This window comes from Embiotoca jacksoni, unplaced genomic scaffold (genome assembly GCF_022577435.1).
Source record: "Embiotoca jacksoni isolate LCO1_2020_lvr unplaced genomic scaffold, fEmbJac1.0.p SCAF_4, whole genome shotgun sequence".
Taxonomy (NCBI): domain Eukaryota; kingdom Metazoa; phylum Chordata; class Actinopteri; family Embiotocidae; genus Embiotoca; species Embiotoca jacksoni.
In genome coordinates this window covers 13432180-13452043 of record NW_027185392.1, presented here as the reverse complement: position 1 = coordinate 13452043, position 19864 = coordinate 13432180, and the positions used below count along the sequence as shown (strand labels likewise).

General features: G+C 39.6%; 1 protein-coding gene across 2 annotated transcripts in view; it reads left to right on the top strand.

Moving 5' to 3' along the window:
* Nucleotides 1-19864, top strand: part of coro2aa (coronin 2Aa) — a 44254-nt gene that overhangs the window by 18041 nt on the left and 6349 nt on the right. Inside the window, exons 1-8 of one of the 2 annotated variants that reach the window (XM_069167652.1) lie at nt 1657-1874; nt 10535-10735; nt 14249-14365; nt 14711-14860; nt 15832-16011; nt 16908-17024; nt 19293-19397; nt 19499-19595. In XM_069167652.1, coding sequence (XP_069023753.1) covers nt 10535-10735; nt 14249-14365; nt 14711-14860; nt 15832-16011; nt 16908-17024; nt 19293-19397; nt 19499-19595 — 967 coding nt within the window. In that variant the 5' untranslated portion in view covers nt 1657-1874. Of the gene's footprint in view, nt 1-1656; nt 1875-10534; nt 10736-14248; nt 14366-14710; nt 14861-15831; nt 16012-16907; nt 17025-19292; nt 19398-19498; nt 19596-19864 lie in introns of those variants that run through there. The other variant, XM_069167651.1, reaches the window with a different exon arrangement.

The window sequence follows — 19864 nt, the reverse complement described above, 5'->3', positions numbered from 1 at the left end:
TTTTTCCCCTGAATTGTGTCCTTAGACTGAAAGTGGACGTAGCTCCCGACTCTGAAAAATGAGGCCAATGCAGAAGTGCTGCGATACCACCGGGTGCTGCTTGAGGTTGGCTCCAAAAAGCCTCCAGCTCCATAGACTCCCATTTAATTTCTCTCTGTTCTAAAATTCTCAGTCAATAAAATTTCTCCACACATTTTCAATATGTCATTCGTTAAATTCACTCTTCCATATTAGTGTTCTGGCTGTCCAATTTAGAATAATCACGTCATAAATTACATAATAAAAAAAAAAAAAAAAAAAAAAAAAAAAAATTAAAAAAAAGGTTTTGGGGGGGGTGTCTCTGTTTGATTGACAGGCCTGTGATGCAGTCAGGTTACGACTATCGGTGGGGGGACGTAGTATCGCCGGGTTTCCTATCAGACCGAATCAGATCTGTGCTTGCTTCCCCCAGCTCGCCCAAATATGGTCACTACCGGCTCCAAACCGCTCCGGATTAGCAAAATGGCGACAGCCAAATTCCAAACTCGAAGCTTCATAACGGCCGTTCACAAATCGATGGGTGACGTCACTGCTGCTTGCCGCTTGATTGTGTCTCAATTTTATCCTACTTCCAATCTTTATTTTAAACAATTTTAAGTCACTTTTCTATGTGGTGGTTTCTATTATATTTTGACATTTCTGTCTTTATTAGATCAGGCACAGAGATAGAAGTGAGGGAGCGGAGACTCTGGATGAAATGCAGCAAAAGTTATGTTTCGTGTCTGTAAAGGGAAACTCAATTGATTTTACACTTTTTATTTCTCTATTTATCAGTTGGTGAGTGTATAATTAAAGATGTTATTGAGTTGCATCATGGGAAATGTAGTGGCTGTTGGAGCTTGACGCGCATACAAATTTAAAGTCTGTTAGATGCAGCTTTACTTTCAGGTTTCCCAGTTTGTTTTGTGGAAGTGCAGTATAATGGTTAAAACCCCTTTAAACCTTCACGCCAAGAGGATGGCCTGTTTTCTTTTGAATAAAATATTTTCTCTTCTTTACTTTTAATTTCTTCATGAAAGCTGTGGGAGCTTATTACTGCAGAGTAGAGCCATTGACATTGTGCTTTTGTATTTTATACCATTTAGATGAACGTTATTTCTGCTTATTGTGTTTTTAAGATGCTCAAACTCGTTCTGCCTCATCTTAGAGAGACTTCAGTTAGACTTTCTTGGAATACACATTTCTAGATGCAGAAGAGATGAATACACAGCGCATTACTTTCACTAAATTTACATGCAAATCAAGCACAAATAGGGCGTCAAGGGTGAAGGAGAGTGTCTGCAGTTTGTTTTTCCTCTTGTCCTCTCCTTTTCTGCAAAGATCGACTGAGAAATCCTGATTGAGCAAACAGAGTGGAGGAGCGACGAGAGGGAGCGGCACTCGGGGAAGGAGAGGCAGCGTGATTACCTGCTCTCTCTCTCTCTCTCTCTCTCTCTCTCTCTCTCCCTCTCTCTTGCAGTCACCTCCCTCTCGGGGAGTGTACACACTCCTGTGCTCACCCCTTGCTTGTTCACACACGCACTCGGCTTCATGCTGCACACACACCCACCGTCTCCTCTGACTGGCTGCCTGTGTGGACTGTGTGCACATCAGAGTTTGAGCTCGGACGGGACAGTGGGGTTTCATACGAGGTGTCTGTGTGTGTCTGTGTGCATGCGTGAAGAAGCACAGAAGCAGCACTGACCCATGTGCTTGAGATAAAGCAAGACCAGTGACTGCAGTGGGGATTTTTTTTTTTTTGTCTTTTTCTTGCCACTGGAGACAGAAGATAACTTTTACTCACTTAAGGACCTGCTGCTGCTGCTTCTTCTGCCAGTGACGACTCACTCGACAGGGTGAGTGCTGCTGAACGGCCACTTGGCCTCTGTCACACTCCTTCGCACTCAATTGCAATCTCTTTCTCTCTTCCGTGTTGTCCTTCTGGCTGTTTCTTTCATGACTTGCTTCATGATCTGTCTGCAGTTTGACATTCTGTGTGTGAGCGTGTGTGTGAGCTCACTTTTTCCCCCGAGGATTCAAACTCTGGAGTCTATGTGTGCTTGTGCATGAGACAGGCTTGGACAAGATGAAACAAAAATCTTCAGACCAGCTCGTGGCCTGAATTCATACATATTTTAACACGTTTATTGGACAGCGGACTGGACTCATACTCTTTCTGTTAATTATCCTATGGCTCAAAACTTGGATGAGTAGCCTCTCATTCGCTGCCATAAGCGTGGATGGATTTTCTATTTTTTACTGACGACAAAAAGATGTCAGTATGAAACTGAAGCTGTTCCACAACACTGAAAATGACATCATCATCCAATGTCCCAGTCAAGTCATCCCTACCCACAGGCTATTTATGGTGGTGTCCACCCTCCAAAACACTACCATTTGCTGAAATATGCGCCTTGTGGTTTGAATCGGAGTGTGTTTGACGTCTTTTCATTAAGCCTGCCGTCCTGTTTCTCATGTCAAGGTTTATGACGACATGAGCATCCACTGTTTTTTTTGTCCTGACTGGGAAAAGGACTGACTCAATGGATCTGACTCAATCTGGTGTGAGGACATTGTGCCCGCCCACTAATAGCTGAAACCTGACTGCATCACAGGCCTGTCAATCAAACAGACACGCCCCAAAACATACCGCTTTGTCAGGCCTAATATCTAATTTATGATAGGATTATTTTCTGATGGACCGCCAGAAAACTAATAAGAAGTGACTTTAGCGAATGACACCAAAATGGCTTGTGGAAAAAATGTATTAACTTTGTATTTCATGAGAGAAGATGAATGGGAGTCTATGGAGCCAGAGCCTTTTTGGAGCCAACCCCTAGTGGCCCCTGGTGGTATTGCAGTTTAAGGTACTTCTGCATTGGCCTAATTTTTCAGACCTGGAAGCTACGTCCACTTTTATATACATTAATGGTTTAGGCTAAGTTTTTATCAAGCGCTAATGTATTCAACAGTTTTGCATATTTTCTTACATATCTATAAAAAAGGATTGATTCCTGAAGCTCAGTTTTTGTCAGAACATGTCAGATTACACAACCTTGATGTTGGTCTATGTTTGAATGTGTTATCTCTTGTCCTGTGCCAACTTGTGTGTGAGCTTCATGATCTGTCTGCAGTTTGACATTCTGTGTGTGAGCGCATCCATGATTTGTATCTTATTGTTTTGCAAATTTCATATGGGTGACCTTCAGCAGCTAATGGACTTGCTGTGCGGAAGCTGTGTGCTGTCAGTAGGGAACTAATGGAGAGCTCTGTTAATGGGATACATGTTCACAATGAAGCCTCGACAAATGAGAGGACTTTTGTTTCAGTTTCTGATTCATCTTTTCTCCCACAGTGGAACAGTTTAAGTTCCAGTTTATTCCACCTTTGGTATTATTTTCTAGTGTGACCATAATTTCTATCAGTAATAATGTTATACTTCCTAATTCTTCTCCACATCTTTTAAACAAACCCTGAACTTATTTTAAAGCAAAGATGAAGGAAAACCATAAAATTATGACCCAAACTGTTTGTAAACAAACATCTGAAACTGACTACAGACTGACTATTTTACTGTTGACTTCCTATAGTTGTTATACTGTGCAGTCAAGCATTATTGTAGACATTTTAGGTGCACTCTCTTAAACCTATAGTGTTGGACTGTTACATATGAATGACTGTTACATTCAAGCTGCTGTCAAATTAATTCACCCAATGCTGATTAAGCCTGTCACTGCCAGGGAAAAGTCTCTGTATCTCACAGTGTGCAGAGTTTATAAATCTGGTGTCGAGTGAGACATTCTCATGCTGGCCAGATAAATGCATACCGACCATGCTCAATGGAGAGAGCATGCACACCAGAGACTACCACCAGCTGATCAGGCTATGCAACATGAATGAAATAAATCGATTGTGCAGCTCTTTTAGACTTTCCAAAGAAAACTTCTAGATGGATCAAAGTGTGATAGTAAAATGAAATAGATAGATAGATAGAAAGATAGATAGATAGATAGATAGATAGATAGATAGATAGATAGTTAGTTAGTTAGTTAGTTAGTTAGTTACTTACTTTATTAACTGGTAAATGGTACCAGCCGAGAGGGCTACAGTGGAGTCTATGATGTATACACGTGTCAACAGTGTTTTTGTATTTACTCTCACTGGCAGAAGTGGGAGACAAAGTTCTGCACTGCAGGTTCAAGCTTTTTTCTCCAAAAACAGTGGTTTATATGATCTGATCAGTGATCATCAGTTGTGTTTCTTGACTCTCAAAGTAGTCACTGTTTTCCCAGTGTGCAGTGGGATCATGACAAAAAAAAAAAATTGTCGTTAGTTATTATTAATTGATATAAGGCTCTTAAACATCTTTATAGTCACTACTATACAAAAAAATGTTTTATGGTACAATATGTTTTAGTCTTGTTGGCATTTTCATTTTATCCACCAAATTTTTGATCGCTCAGATGTAAAAATGACAGTTGTGTTCAGCTTAAACAGATGCTTGGGTCCTAATGTAAAAAAACATTGAAAGAGACAGAACCTGCCAATATTTTGACCATAAATATTGTAAATCCTGCAGTGAAATTAGCATTAATCTGTTTATTTTCCATCCATGAGTCAGTTGGTCTCGTTCAGATCATCCACATTCGGCCTGCCAGACTGTACACGTTAATCATTACATCACTTCTGTCTCCTCATGAATTCATACACCTTTTAAAACAGACTGCGAGTATAAAGGACTGTTGTGAACTAATCTGAAGAGCTGAATGTATCAACATTACACTGAATTAAATCACACCAAAGCACATGTATGTGGACATTTCGGAAGGTTACACAGTTTTTTTTTTAATGACTGCGAGGGTATCTGGATAGTTCCTCCAGGTAAACACAGTGACTCTAAAGCACACATGCAGCCATATCCTGCCTGATCCTTTCATACCTACTCACATGCGCACTATAGCTCTTGGATTACCAGAGTGGGGGTTATCCTATTACTAGACAGAGGTTGTAAACTGTCATCTGTGTATGATATCAGACGGACTAAACAAAGGGAGGTGTCTCCAACTCACTCAGACACGCAATAAATACGCATATGCTCACACTGCCACGCCGTATGTTCACACCTGTACATTCCTCGTCTTAGATTTCATGTTGAGCGTTTACAAAACATTACATCTACAGTTCGAGAGGGTTGGGCTCGTGCACGCTTGGTTTTATAGAGACCTTGTTAGGTTTGCTGTCATGAGGTCAGTTTGTTTAGGATAAGGGTTCTTGCAGACAACAGGATGGAGGAATTGATGGCAAAATTGATGGACACTTTGCAGATTTTGAGCATTAAAACATCTTACTCCTCATAGCTGCTGGCCATTGGCTGCTTTAGTAATTGAAATCGTGACACCAACAAGTAAACTTTGAACTCCTCCAACCCTAGCTCTGAGCCTTGGCAAGCCAAAGAGAGGAGTGGCTGCCAGCGTAAGTGATTATGAGTTATGAGGTGCTTTAAAAACAGCCTCTAGGAGAGGAATAGGTGAATATGTATGCTATGCACATCTATTTACAAGTACAGACTCACAAAAGAACTCTGGCTGAGCAAACCAGATGTACAGTATATATTTTTTTTAAAGTCATATCTGTGTTTTCAGTTTAGTTTTATGACTGCTTTTACAGCCCCCTTAATGCGGCTGCTGCTGTGACTCACTGGTCATGGACTAAAATAAATTTCCCTGTGAAAAAAAGGACTGCATCTCTTTTATTTTGCCAGACATAAGTTCTAAGAAATCCTTGTGGAAAAAAACAACTTTTCTGCTGTCAGTGAACATGCCTGGCTTTCTTTTGATCAGCAAGAAGCCGGTGTAAAAATAGCAGGAATAATGTTTTCGTCATCAGTTCTACAAGGAGCCAGGACAGGCCGCGCACCACACAGACTGCTGCGTACCTGCTGCAACACGCAGCGGAAAGGAAGCTGCCACTGGCCTGATTACAACCTGCTTTAGATGTGATAAGATGTCTTAGCTGTCTGCCCTGGAAGCCTCTCCCTCTGGTCTTGTAAGCCTCACCAATACACGAATGCTGATTATATGAGCCCAGATGTGCTCCAGTTTGTAAGTGAATGGTAGCTTGGTGTGTCGTATGAAGTCCTTTAACAAACATGCATCCATTGATTTATTCATCCAATGGTTTAAATAGAAATGTAAGCTTGGTAACAGTTAATTCCTCTGATGCCATTATGGGTGTTAGTCTTATTCGGCATGTCCAGCTTTCGTTGGGGAAGTTCGTTTAACGGTTCTGTTGTTGTGGAGCAGAGCAGACGCACAAGGGTGATAAACACCATGAATATCTTATATGTGTCATTGCAACACCAATTAGAACAACTTCACAATGAACCACAAAATACAGCAGGAATGGATGTCAGTAGATCTAAAGTACACACACAGAGTACAGTACGGTACATATTCAGGGTAGACCTGAAACAAGTTAGCAATAAATTTACACAAACTTATCTAAATATTATGACAGTTTTTAAACAGTTAAAGACATTTCTTTGGCTTTCTATTTTCAGCTCCACACAACTAGTAAGGCTAAAAATGGAAGGATCCCAAGAGCTCTTCAGAGTCTTTAATTGTCCAGTCAAATATCCGAGCATCTTCTGAATAGACTGAAATAAAATTTTGTTGTCGACATTCATGACTTTTCCTCTTGTGTTACCACAAGGTTATTTTTATATTTGTGGTTTTAGTGACTACTGGCAATGAAATCTGGTGCAGATGTTTGTGTCCCCCTCAAGATGAATTTGTAATAATGTTTCAAGTCGCACCATCAGGTCAGTTTTTAGACTTTTAAAATACTTGCTGTAAATCCTTTTTTTTTTTTTTTTTTTTTACTGCACTTTAAGTAATTCCAACATACTGACACACTAAACTAAGTGACTGTATAAACACAGTAAATAGTATGTCTGCTACACGTCATTATAAGCCTTGTCGGTAGAGGCATGTTAGCATGTTGTTGTGGTCAAAGCTCCACCGTGCTGAAGTGCACCCTCACAGAGCTGCTGGCAGGGCTGCACACTCAGACTTAAGTCTTGTTCAGGCAAAGATGTTGCACATTTGACTGTTTCAGCTTCTCAAATATGAGGATTTACTGCTTTTTCAATGTGTATTATTATGGCAAACAAATAACTTTTGAACTGTTGATCCAACAGAACAAGCAATTTGATGATGATCCTTGTGGTCTGTGAAATTGTGGAGGGCATTTTTCATCAGAGGCTAACATTTAATAGACAGATTTATCTATCAATAAAAATTAGGTTTGTACATACAGTCATTCTGTTATTTAGTGTATAGTATTGTAATCAGTTTAAGCAAGTTGCGCAATCTTGAAATGACAAGAGTACGTGTGATTGTACGAGTTAAATAACAAATGACCTAAAACATTGGTAGTTGGAACCAGGCAGCAACTAACAGTGAATTCAATCATTGGTTTGTGAACTGCCGTTATGAAGCCTTGAGTTCGGATCTTGCTTTCTCCATCTTGCTATTTCAGAGTTAGAAGTGACCATATTTGGACGAGCTGAGAGGAACACGCGGTGGATCTGACTGGATCCAATTAGAAACCCGAGGTCATGACACTCCGCCAACGATAGCAGAAACCTGACTGCACCACAGGCCTGTCAATCAAACAGACACGCCCTGTAAAATGCTGCTTTTTGTGGCCTAATTTCTAATTAATGATGGGATTATTTCCAGATGGTCAGCCAGAAAACTGATAATAAGGAGGGACTTTAGCTATTGTGGAAAACATTTATTGACTTTGTATTTCATGAGAGAACTGGAATGGGAGTGTAATAGCTCATTGGAGCTCATTGGAACCAACCTCTAGTGTCACTCGGTAGTATTGCCGTTTATTGCACTTCCACATTGGCCTCATTTTTCAGACTTGGAAGGTATGTCCACTTTTACATACAGTTTATGGTTGGAGCCCTCTCTTTGTGTGATTTTTTTATTGTCCCGAAAATGTATCAAAGGAGGAAAGAAGGAACGCCATTATTTAAGCTAATTCAATTTCTTTTTAGCATTTAGGTTATTGAGTCAATACAAAATGTGTTTCTTGAAGATGTGTGAATATGACTAGTTCAGCTGTCAGGACGGTCATATGGCTGAGTGACAGTGTCTGAGTGGCCGTCACACTCTTAAACACCTGAGAAGTTCAATGAAGCTCGTCGTAGGTAGGGAAAACATTCCTGTGTGACAGCGTGAGGCTCTCTTCGACGGCCTCAGGGCAGAAGGTGAGAGGTGCAGGAGTGAACTGAGACATGAAGTCATGATCCCCACCCATTCATTTCTCTTGTCTTTCTTTTTTTTTTACCAGAATTTCCTCCGTCTGTCAGTTTATTTCCTTGCTCAGCTTCTTTTCAGCCGCACCTGCATCATGCGAACCGTGTATTTATTTAGCCATCATTTGAAAGGCCCACGGGCAGTCCACATAAATCAGGAAGATGATGTCATTACTTTCAGTGACAGGAATGGTTTTAGGTCATGTGTGATTTGCTAGAAAACAGAAACCTATGATGGGTTTACTGCTCTTGTTGTTGTGTCCGTTGCTCATGTGGCTCTCTATGCTCTTAAGTTGTTGTTTGGGTCCATTTCTGCGCTCTTGTCCATCAACCTCCTCCACCCCTAATTCATAAGTAATGACCATGCAGCAGGCAGGCAGAGAGCCAGGCAGAGTACTAGAGCAGACATGTTGGCTGGCCAGGCCTCGTCCCAGTGGACCAGAGCCACTTATCTCTCACAATAATGACATATGCATCGACTGGCTTAAGGAAAGTGGCTAAAAAGAGACTCAGGATTTGAGAAGTCTCACAGCTTTTCCTCTACTTCTACATCAACTGTTTATTACTTGATTGAGCGATTGATTTTATTTGTCGAACATCATTAAAACAAACTTTTTTAAGACTAATTCTTTCCTGGCTAAGAAATAATAATTCAAGGAACCTTGTAAAGTCCAATAGCAGTTGCATTATTAATACAATCCATCTGTTTGAAACACAAACAGAATCATAATCATGACGATGATTATTGTCATTTACAACACATGATGTAATTTGAAGTATTGAGAGTAGCTATAAACAAACTGCTCTCGACATTCCTTTTCTTAAACAATACACAAGGTTTGGTTTCGTGTGTCACCTCATTTGGAAATGAATTCCACCTTAAAGCACCACGAAATTTTATGAAATGTCTTCCCAACCAAACAGATATATCGATCAGTATGTTTTACATTAGTCTGACATGACTAATATTGTAGAGCTTTAAATAAAATCAAATATGCTTAAAATAATTGGGATCAAAACCTGAAGACTGTTGTTGAAAAAGTGTCCCTGTTCATGTTCAAAATGACTCACTGGATTTGACTTTGCAGCGTAAGCTGGTGTCAAATGAATTTATTTTAGATATAGATAGATGATAGGATCTCTATAGGTAGATATAGATAAATCTTATCCTTTGGATGATTTGAAGTCCTAACATAAAGAGAATCTGAGCGTCACAATGACACTTTATAATGATCGTCACTGTTTTTATGTAGTAGTTTTGATGACCTAAAGTACAACCCATAAAATAAATGTCTCTGATTGAATGCTTCTTCCATTACATCAAACATTTAAACACATTGCATTGAGTTTTTATTTGGGACCTAAACAATATACTGTATTTCCAAATGAAGTGATAATTTATTAACCAGCTTTTACCAGACTCTTTGCTCAGTAATTGTTTTACCACATTTTCTACAGGACACAAGTAAAGCAGGATAATTGTCACATACATCATTTACAGATAATGGGAACAAAAGTGGGACTAAAATAGTACCCTGTGGAAGGCCACAAGATTTGCAGAAATCCTGGCCTAAGACAGACTTCTGTTCACAACAACCTGAAAGTAACCGTGTTTCATAGTTTATTTGTTGATCACCATTTGTACACAAAGGCAATGCTAAGATATGCAGACATGCTAGCCGGATCTAGGAACCCTCAGTTCGCTAATTCGACGCTCCATAGTTCCCCAAATAATCCTGCATAGCGTTGCACGGTTTTTCTTCTATCATTGTGTCTACCCGTGCGCACTGTCTCCGCTGGTTTTTGTGTCGTGATTTATGCCACTTGTATTTTATTGTGTAACACTGTACGCATTGCTACTTTGACCCGAAAGGGATGTGGCACAAATCAGTTTCTGCTGATGCAAGGTGTGGCAAGCATTGCTTCTTAGGCTCCTTTTAGTTTTTGTATTTTAACGGAGCAGTGTATCTTGTTTTGGGGGTAATCAGTTCTCTCTCCGATGAAAACTTCAGAGTCAGTGCTGTTTGTGTTTTGCAGAATTGATCATATCCACTATCTCTCTGCTCTCCTGTGAGAAAGGAGCAGGATTATTAACACCTATAAAAAGCTGTGTCACCCTCACTGTGCAAGATGGATGATTCTCCTTGACTGACCTCTCTCTTCCTCCCTTTCTCCCCTGTCTCTCAGATGACATGGCGTCCTCAGTACCGCAGCTCCAAGTTCCGCCACGTGTTTGGTAAGGCCGCCACCAAGGAGAGCTGCTATGACAGCGTGCCAATCACACGCAGCGTCCAGGACAACAACTTCTGTGCTGCCAACCCACGTTTCCTGGCCGTCATCACCGAGTGTGCCGGGGGAGGGGCCTTCCTGGTGCTGTCTATCCATCATGTGAGTATCTGCACCTCACAGTAGGTCTGCAGACACAATGATGTCAGATTTTTAAAGTGATATAAGCAATATCTCACTCTAAACGTGAGAGGATAGGCGGGGATATGTTGGCATTGTTTAAGTCTCTATCTACAATCAAACAGAAGCCAGGTTCCAGTATCTCTAACTCTTTATGAATGATTCAGTTACATGTGTATCTGCAGTTGCTGTTTTCCTGGATGGAACATTGGAGCCAGTTTTGTAGGCTGGATGATAAGTGGGGACATTGTCTTCCTGTCCATCCATGAAGAACAGTGACAGAGAAATTGTGACAAATGGCATGAAGCATGGATGAGATTGACATAACTGTACAGGATGTTGGAAATGTACTTATAGAGATGTAATCTCTTAAATTGGCATATTTGTTTGGTTTTATTGAAAAAAGTCATATTACGTGCTCCAAAAAACCTATACTCAGCTTCTACGTAGTCTAAGAGCAACATCAGCTCGACGGATACATCCCTTACGATGCATAAGTTGGGGCAAAATCAAACAAAAATATTTCCCATCTATGAAACAGAAGTACAGTGTCGGGCTGAACAATGAAGTGAAACAAAACATCAATTTAAGTGAGGTAGAGGGTAGAAAAACGAAAGACTCCTTGTGTGAGTAATTGATTTTTTTCTACAGCATTATGCCATATCCCGAAACATGGAAATTGCCACACATAGAATTCACCTAAGCTTTGCACCTTTTACTTGTTCTTTACTTGTTTTTTAATAAGACTGTAAACTTTTAAGATGAATTTCATGTCATCCTCATTTCTTTTAGAATTTGAGTCAGTCTGGAATATGGCTGTTTCTATTTCAAAGAGCCCATGAGTTGCAAGCTCCATATGTGTTGTAAAACTATTTTGGAAAGACTTTACAAATAGAGTTTTCTAGTTTCTTTTCTTATATAAATCAACAAAGATGGCTCCTCATAAACTAGAATCACTCTGCCTTAAGTTTCTTCCAGCTTGCAACTGAACACAACAGGCGTACAAATGGAAAAGTTACAATGTTTGACTCATGGCTGAAATTTTTACCAAACAGTTCTCACTTCAGATTTTTTTTTTTTTGTTCAAGGTCACCAACCTGAATTTAAATGACAACTGTTTTTTAGGGTGGCAAATTTTTCTGAGCTGACTGCTCAACATCTTTCATGGTTTTTTTTTGTTCCTGCATGCACAGCACACCTGCAAAAGACAGCTCTGCTCTCGGATTATAAATAGCACAGGACCACTGTAGCCAAAAGAATCTCTAAATAGGGAGAAACCCCCGTCACATTTTTCACTGCAACCTAGACATTGCATGTGGTTACTTTTTTCAGTCATTACTCTGTCTTATCTCCCTCACTAACCTCAGCTGAAAAGTGAGACATCAAACACAGTACCAGACATTAATTATGGATATTTTCACATCCCTGGTGTTATCACTAATAATAGTGAACTCACAAATAAATGTCCTCACTCGTGTGGCGGGAAAATTTACAGTCTCGCTGTAAATCTCCACCTCAGAGGTATTCATCAAGCCAAACACTTCTCCCTATTTCATCCCTCTCTCAGTATGTCTGAGTTATCACCATCCTCCTGGCATGGGTATGAATTGCATATGAGCTTAGGAATGACATAACTTATCTTTTGACCCCCTGTTCTCCCCCTTTGACTGTCTAGAGTAGGTGAAACTTCAGCATTCCCCCTCCACCGCCTTCACATCCCACCTCCTGTGTGTGTAGACTTACAGATCAGCTATTGTTCTGGGGAGAAAGTAGTCAACACGCATTAATATAAGAACAGCAGTTCTACTTCCATGTGTTCGGTTTTCTGGAAGCACAGATAATGGTTACATCATGCCCTTCTTCCAAACATACCTGACCTGCACGTTCATTTAGCCTGCAGGTGTGTATGTCAGAAGAAGGTTCTGTTTGTACAAATGGCATAATTAGCAGTCTTGTTGAGGCAGAAAATCTTGAGTGACTTTTTCCTTGTAACAGGATCATCGAATATGAAAGGCGTGTGTCATAAGGTGTTTGTGTAATTCCACCCTCACTCTGAGTAATTTGATGTTAGTGTCATGCACAGTTGGACAGCTTGAAAACTGGAATACCTGCCCTAACCTGCACAGATTGACACGTCCTCTTTAGACCCTTGAAAACTATTTGGATCTGAGGATCTGGCTGTTTGAATTTAAAGCTGCACCAATCACACAAAAGTGCACAAAAGTTTTTGTGGCTCCACTGGCAGCTGTGTTTAGTTGGATAAATGTCCTCAAGGGATGTCACTTGAGTCAGTGTTGTTGTAAGTTGAGGACTACAAGTCTGAAAGTGAAAAAAATGCAAAGCACCAAATGATCGATAGACAGTAAGTTACCAGCTGGTGAAAGTAGCCAAGCATTTGGCAGCTATATATACAGATATTTCCCTCAGCAGCTGGTGGAGAAAAAAAAATTCTCAGATGCCCCCAAGTGGCCAAAAGATCAGTTATAGCTGCTATTAGACCACTATATAGACCTCTAATGTCAAACTGCAGGCTGAGCTCTCTGAACGCTCCAGTCACTGACAAGGCTGCACACAGAGCTCAGTAAAAGAGCGTTCATGTGGGCTTCTGCTTCCACTTGGACTGAGCTACAAAACAACTCAGAAATTACAGACATTAGTAGAAAAAATATTTTATGGACATGACCTTAAAGGGCATTCAGAGGTCTGCTGGCACAAATTATTTTCATTTATATTTTTTTATTTTTCCAAAATGTTTGTTTTTAAAGTTTTTACAAAGTGCATGAAACATGATGATAAGTCTCTACCTGACAGAAATAATAGGATGCAGTTTTCAGATAAACTCTTAAAACTCAATGTGTGTTGTTTTTCTAAGGTTTTATCTACTTCTCTAAGAACCTGTTACTATATAAGTGGAGAAAATAAAATGTTAGTAATTAAGCATGTTGAAAGACCAGTTAGATCTATCAATCCCAGGTGGAGATGACAGTGTTACAGTAGTCTTGTGACATCAAGAAGAAAGTGAGCAAGTTAGGAAGCAAAATGCAATGTAATGCACTTATTATTTAGAGAGTTAGAGGGGTTGACTGATACTGCTGTCACGTCTGTTTAGTAAATATAATGCTTCAGCTGTCAGCCAATTTGATTAGCTTGGCATAAAGTTGCTAGCAGAGACTCCAGTAAATTGCAGCTCTCAGTCAATAGAAAGTCCAGCACGTAACCCCACATGAAATGGTGAATTGTTGTTTTTATTTATTTTTTTCTTAACAAAACAGATATTGTGTTAGTAAGGTGGATTCCACCCTGGGACACAACCAGGCTAACAGTTTCCTCTTAATTCAAGTCTTTACACAATGCTGCTGCTGATTCAAGCCCCATACTTTATGTACAGACAAGTGTACTTTGCATTGAGAGCAAATAATTGTTATTTCCCAACATGTCACACTGTTCACATGTTGTGTTGTAATAATTTTTTGTATTTTTGTGTTTTTCTGTCAGACGGGTAAAGTAGACCCTCACCACCCTCGAGTATCGGGCCACAGAGGCAACGTGTTAGATGTCAAATGGAATCCCTTCAACGACTACTGCATCGCCTCCTGCTCAGAGGACTCCACGGTTTGTACACAAAATAACACAAACACACACATGTATTGCATTTTCAAAATGGTTTCCTCACGTCTTATCTTTTTCCTGGGATATGAGCATGTTGCAGCAAGGAGATCATTATATTGCCTTAGCTGTTCAGCCTTCAAGAAGAACTAGAAGTCATTCCTCACATTCCTCAGCTCTGACCTGGCACAGTGGCTCAGAACAAATCCAGAAAGAAAAAGGAAGACTCAACAAGTTTTACCTCTTCAGACTATTTGTATAAAACTGTGTCTTGAGGCTGTGCCATTTGTTATCCATAGTAAGTTGATTGGTTTGGTTTATTTTTGTTTGTTAATTTGTGTGTGTCTGCAGGTGAAAGTGTGGGAAATCCCTCCTCATGGTGTGCTGAAAAACCTTACAGTACCGTGGAAGGAGCTGCAGGGTCACAGCCGCAGAGTGGGCCTCATCGAGTGGCACCCGACTGCTAACAACATCCTCTTCAGTACGGCCTATGACTACAAGGTAGCACCAACACACACACACACACACACACACACACACACACACACACTATCTATAACACAAGTTTTTGGAGTCTTGTATGGAAAATTTAGGGTAACAAGAAATGAACTCGCACGTACTGTGACCTATATTGTAAGCACTTATCTATTGCAATGCAACCGAACGGGTCACAGCTGTTTCTAGTGGCTTAAGTTTTCACTCACAGTTTACATGCAAGTATTGCATGACACATCACGATCACTTTTACTACAATAAACATCTACATCTAAAAAGTGCTGTAGTTTAACAGTCGGCGATGCAACGTCAGGCCCAGTTATCTGTCTTTTATGTCCCATTTAGTCCCTGTGCTCTTACCCATATTGATCACATTAATATATTTGTATAAAATGAGTGCCCCACCATCCTCCTTCATTCTGAGGTGAGAAAGTAAACAGGGTTTGAAATTCTCTCTCAAGCTCAAACAACTTGTGTCTCTTTTCACACACAACTGAGTGCAGCAGCATGAATTCCTCTGAGATAAGAAAAGTATGCACTGTTATTCCCATTTGTGCAGCTATCGTGTACCCTCTCTCTATGATAACATGCTTTTCAGCCCATCTTTGAGTGAAACCATTCCCTGGCAAGAATTATACATTCACATCATAGAATCTATGATGTGAATGTATAATTATTGGTTAAAAATAGTTTTCTTTAAGTACACCCTAGTTTTAATTTTAAGTCAAGTGAAGTCAGAACAAAAGAGTATTATTTGGTACGGTATCATAAACCTGCTATTAATTTTAAGATGTTATAGTAAGTAAATGTGAATAAATAAATCATATATTAGTGCTCATTAGTAGTAACATTCTACTTCTACTGAAGTCCAACCTTCAAAAACGATGTATTACTGTAAGTCTGACTTGAGTTCTTTCCCAAATGATTGTCAGTTGCTGAATTTCTGTGTATTTGTGTGTGTTCTTCTTCACCTCCAGATAATGATCTGGAACCTGGACTGTCAAGAACAGGTGATAAAAAACCCGGTGCGGACCATCAGCCACCACACAGATGTGGTCCTGTCCATGTCTTTCAACACAGATGGCAGCATCCTCGCCACCACCTGCAAGGACAGGAAGGTTCGACTGATGGAGCCGCGCTCAGGAAACCTGCTGCAGGTACTGCTGTGTGTGTGTGTGTGTGTGTGTGTGTGTGTGTGTGTGTGTGTGTGTGTGTGTGTGTGCTCAGTTATCAGATAATATGATTCACCTTGTTATTGTGATAGAAAATGTAGTGCTGTGGAGCTATCATTTGTTTTTAATTTTTAAAATGCAGAATTCTATCAGTGCTTAATTCAGACATGAAAAAAGATGTAAAATTAAACTATACAAATTGTAGTAATACATAAATTCATATTTTTAAAGCTTACGTATTCAGCTGGACTAGCTTTTTTTGACTTCATTTTAGGGGGTCTGTCACATAATTAGCTTCTCATTTGAATTTGTTCCTATTTTTTCACATCACATTATGTTACTTGAAGTATTTTTATATATTTACTTTAAATGGCAATGAACAGCATCTCTTTTGAAGAAGGAAATTCAAAGCAACATAAAATTCTTCATTGGAAAGTAACATGCTTCTTTTAAAAACGATTGAACCATGAGTCTTAATTCTGGTGCACATTTTCATCACAGCCAATATTGTGTAAGTGGGAGTTCCCTGCTCCTTTTCCCTCTTCCCTGCCCAGACACACAGGCACTTATCCAGCACCACACAGCCAAAACTGACACCTTTGGCTTGGCCTGGATCACAGCATAGCTGCACAAACCCCTGGGTCACCAGCCAGGGAATCACACCCTTTACATTTGGTCTGCTCTCACCTCCTCTGCCAAATAGGCTCATGTAGACCCATAAGAAACATTGCGGCACAGTGCTGTAATACTGATGTTTTCAGGGCTGTTGCTGTCAACAAATCGTCCTTTAATATGACATAAAAAAGTCTTACAATGCACATTAATGTTCATCATGCCTGATTAATGCTGACTTTCATGCATATTGTGTCACTTATTTGCAGGTAGCCAACTGCAAGACGCACAAAGCCAGTAAAGTGTTGGTCCTGGGAAACATGAAGATGCTTCTCACGTCAGGCACCTCGCGCTGGAATGACCGACAGATAGCTCTGTGGGATCAGGTTAGAGACGCACTGACAGCACCGCAACACATATCTTCATACGGAAAGAAAAGTGCAGGATCTGCACACTGCTGTGTTCCCACAGTATTTTACTAATAATTACCATGTAATATTTTTTTTTATCAATAAGGGTTTCCTCTGGCACCTTTTCAGGCACAAATTTTAAATCTCACTTTGTATGTGTATATATTTTTCTAAACAAACACAATCATGTTCAGGTGATCAATAAAATCATTAAAATGAGATAAGAGAAAATGTTTCCACAGCTCAGGCTGATGTATTCAAATCGATTATTGATCAGCAATCCAAAACCCAAAGATGCTCACTTGGAAAAAAAAAATTATGAAAAGTAATGAAAATAACTTTTTCTGTTGCAGGACTAGTTGATTGATTGTTAAGTTTCCTGTTGATGCTTCTGAATCACAACATGACAAGTGTGAATTGGGAGGGTTTGATGAGCGTTTGATAAAAGGGACAGACTGACGTAGGTTCAAGTGGGTTAAAGGAGTTTAGACTGGCAGAAACAGAGACAGAAAAAAAGATAATAAACATCATGACAGAAGTACGTGTGGAGAAATTTATAGTACAACACAGTGCGGGAAGTGCTGCTGATTGTACATGATAATGCTGATGGTTATTTTTTAGCTCGGTCAATCAGGGTGTTGTGATTGATTTTTATAAAGTTTATTATATTCAATAGTGATGTACAAAGATTTATAAACTGCAGAAATCCATATAGTCCAGTCTACAAAAAAAAAAAATCTAAAGAAAACCAACAAATCAGCAACAACATAAGAGCCACAAATAAACACAACCCCTGTAGCAGAGAATTAATAGCAACGTGAATGAAGTTATGGCAGCATATTACATCACCACCAGAGGTCACGCCCCCAGGCAGCCTTATTTCCTCGTCTACATCAGTAAAACCTCTGAGCTTTAGTCAGAGTTAAAAGTTGTAGTTTATTGTTGAAAATAATGAATATTTAAAGAAAATATTAAGGGGAGGTGAGAAGAGTTGAATATTTTGGACATAATTAACTATTATAAATGTTACACCACAACCCATCAATTCATGTTTCGCTCTAATTTTCCTCATATCTGAAACAAGTACTGGAACTGTGCAAAGAAATTAATAAATAACTAAAAACATGCACACAGTTCTTCCCTACCTAACGTTGGATCTTCAGTGGTGGAAAGACTATTTAATGCACCTTATGTTTCTGCTCCACCAGATTTCACATCTATATATTCTACTTTTTACTCCACTACATGTGTAGCATTGGTTAAGATTCAGATTTCTATACAAACCACTGGATAAACTTATAAAATACAATACTTGTGTATATTGACTCCCAGTATTTTTGACTGTCTATTTGACCATAAAAAGATGCATCTGAGTTTTTTTCAGTTTTACCAAAAATGATTTCCTCTCTGAACTTCTCAGTTTCTTTCATTTAGATGATCATTTGAGGCTCAAAGACGCAAACCTTTCCAACATTTAAAAAAAGAAAATGCAACAATTAGAGAAAAGCCCAAAAAGATGAAAACAGATTTCTGTCACAGAATTTAGTTTTTTCTACCCCATTTATCATCTCATGATCGTCCAGGTTTATGTTGTGACTTTCTGTAGGTGGTTCAAGTATTTTTTACATTTTGCTATAACCACTTCTGTACTGTTAATTCTGTGAATTTTGAATGCAGGTTTTGAATTTGTAAGGGAATAAAGTACTTGATGGATTAGTCATTTCTCTGAATACTTCCTTCACCACTGATGGTCATAGGGCTCCTCAGAGGCTGCTTAACACTTCTCAACCTCTCACAATATTCATGTATCTGCTGTCTCAAACACAACTCTGCCATCTAGTGGATAATGTGAACCAGTTCAACCACTCAGCAGTTCACCTGAAGAAATACCTGAGTCTGTGGTTTAAACTGGAGTTTTTCTCCTTGTGGTTGCTTCACCATCTCCCAGTACACTGATCACACCTGTTTGGCCTGTAGTAGTAGTAGCTGGCGTGGCAGGTCAGTGTGTTTTAATGTGCGAGAGTGAATCGTGGGTGGAGGATTAAGGCAAAACCCGTATTAGGGATTGAGCACTCACTGTTTTAAATTCAGTGCTGGAGAGTGCTTCTCATGCAGCAATGGATTTAAATGATAGTCCTTTGATATCAGGGGGATTTTTTTTTTTTTTTGCTATCTTGTACATGTCAATGGTGTTGTTGTTTTTTTTTAAAAAGAAAAGTTTTTGATCTTTGTGTGCGTTTGTAGGATGATCTGTCTGTGCCTTTGTTGGAGGAGAACCTGGATGGTTCCTCAGGGGTCCTCTTTCCTTTCTACGACCCTGACACACACATGCTTTTCCTGGCCGGGAAGGTGGGTCTCGGAGATAAAATACAACTCCTTATCACATTCTGACAATCACACAGAAAACAAAGAATTTTTATTGTTACAAAGACTTCACTTTTGTTTTTTAGGGTGACGGAAATATCAGATACTATGAGATCAGCTCAGAAAAACCGTACATCCACTACTTAACTGAATACCGCTCGCTCTTACCTCAGAAAGGAATGGGTAAGAAACACACACACACACACACACACACACACACACACACACACACACACACACACACACACACACACACACACACACACACACATTATCGAACCTAAAGAAATGTCACCTAAACACTTCTATTATTTTCATCTGTAGTCAAACTCTAGTATCTTGGAAGGATGGTTAATTGAACTATTTCTTTAACTGTGTATAAGATGTGCCTGTTGATCTCCGTTTGGAGTCTCCACCTGCATCCTGGCCATACTCATTATCTGTAACCTGTA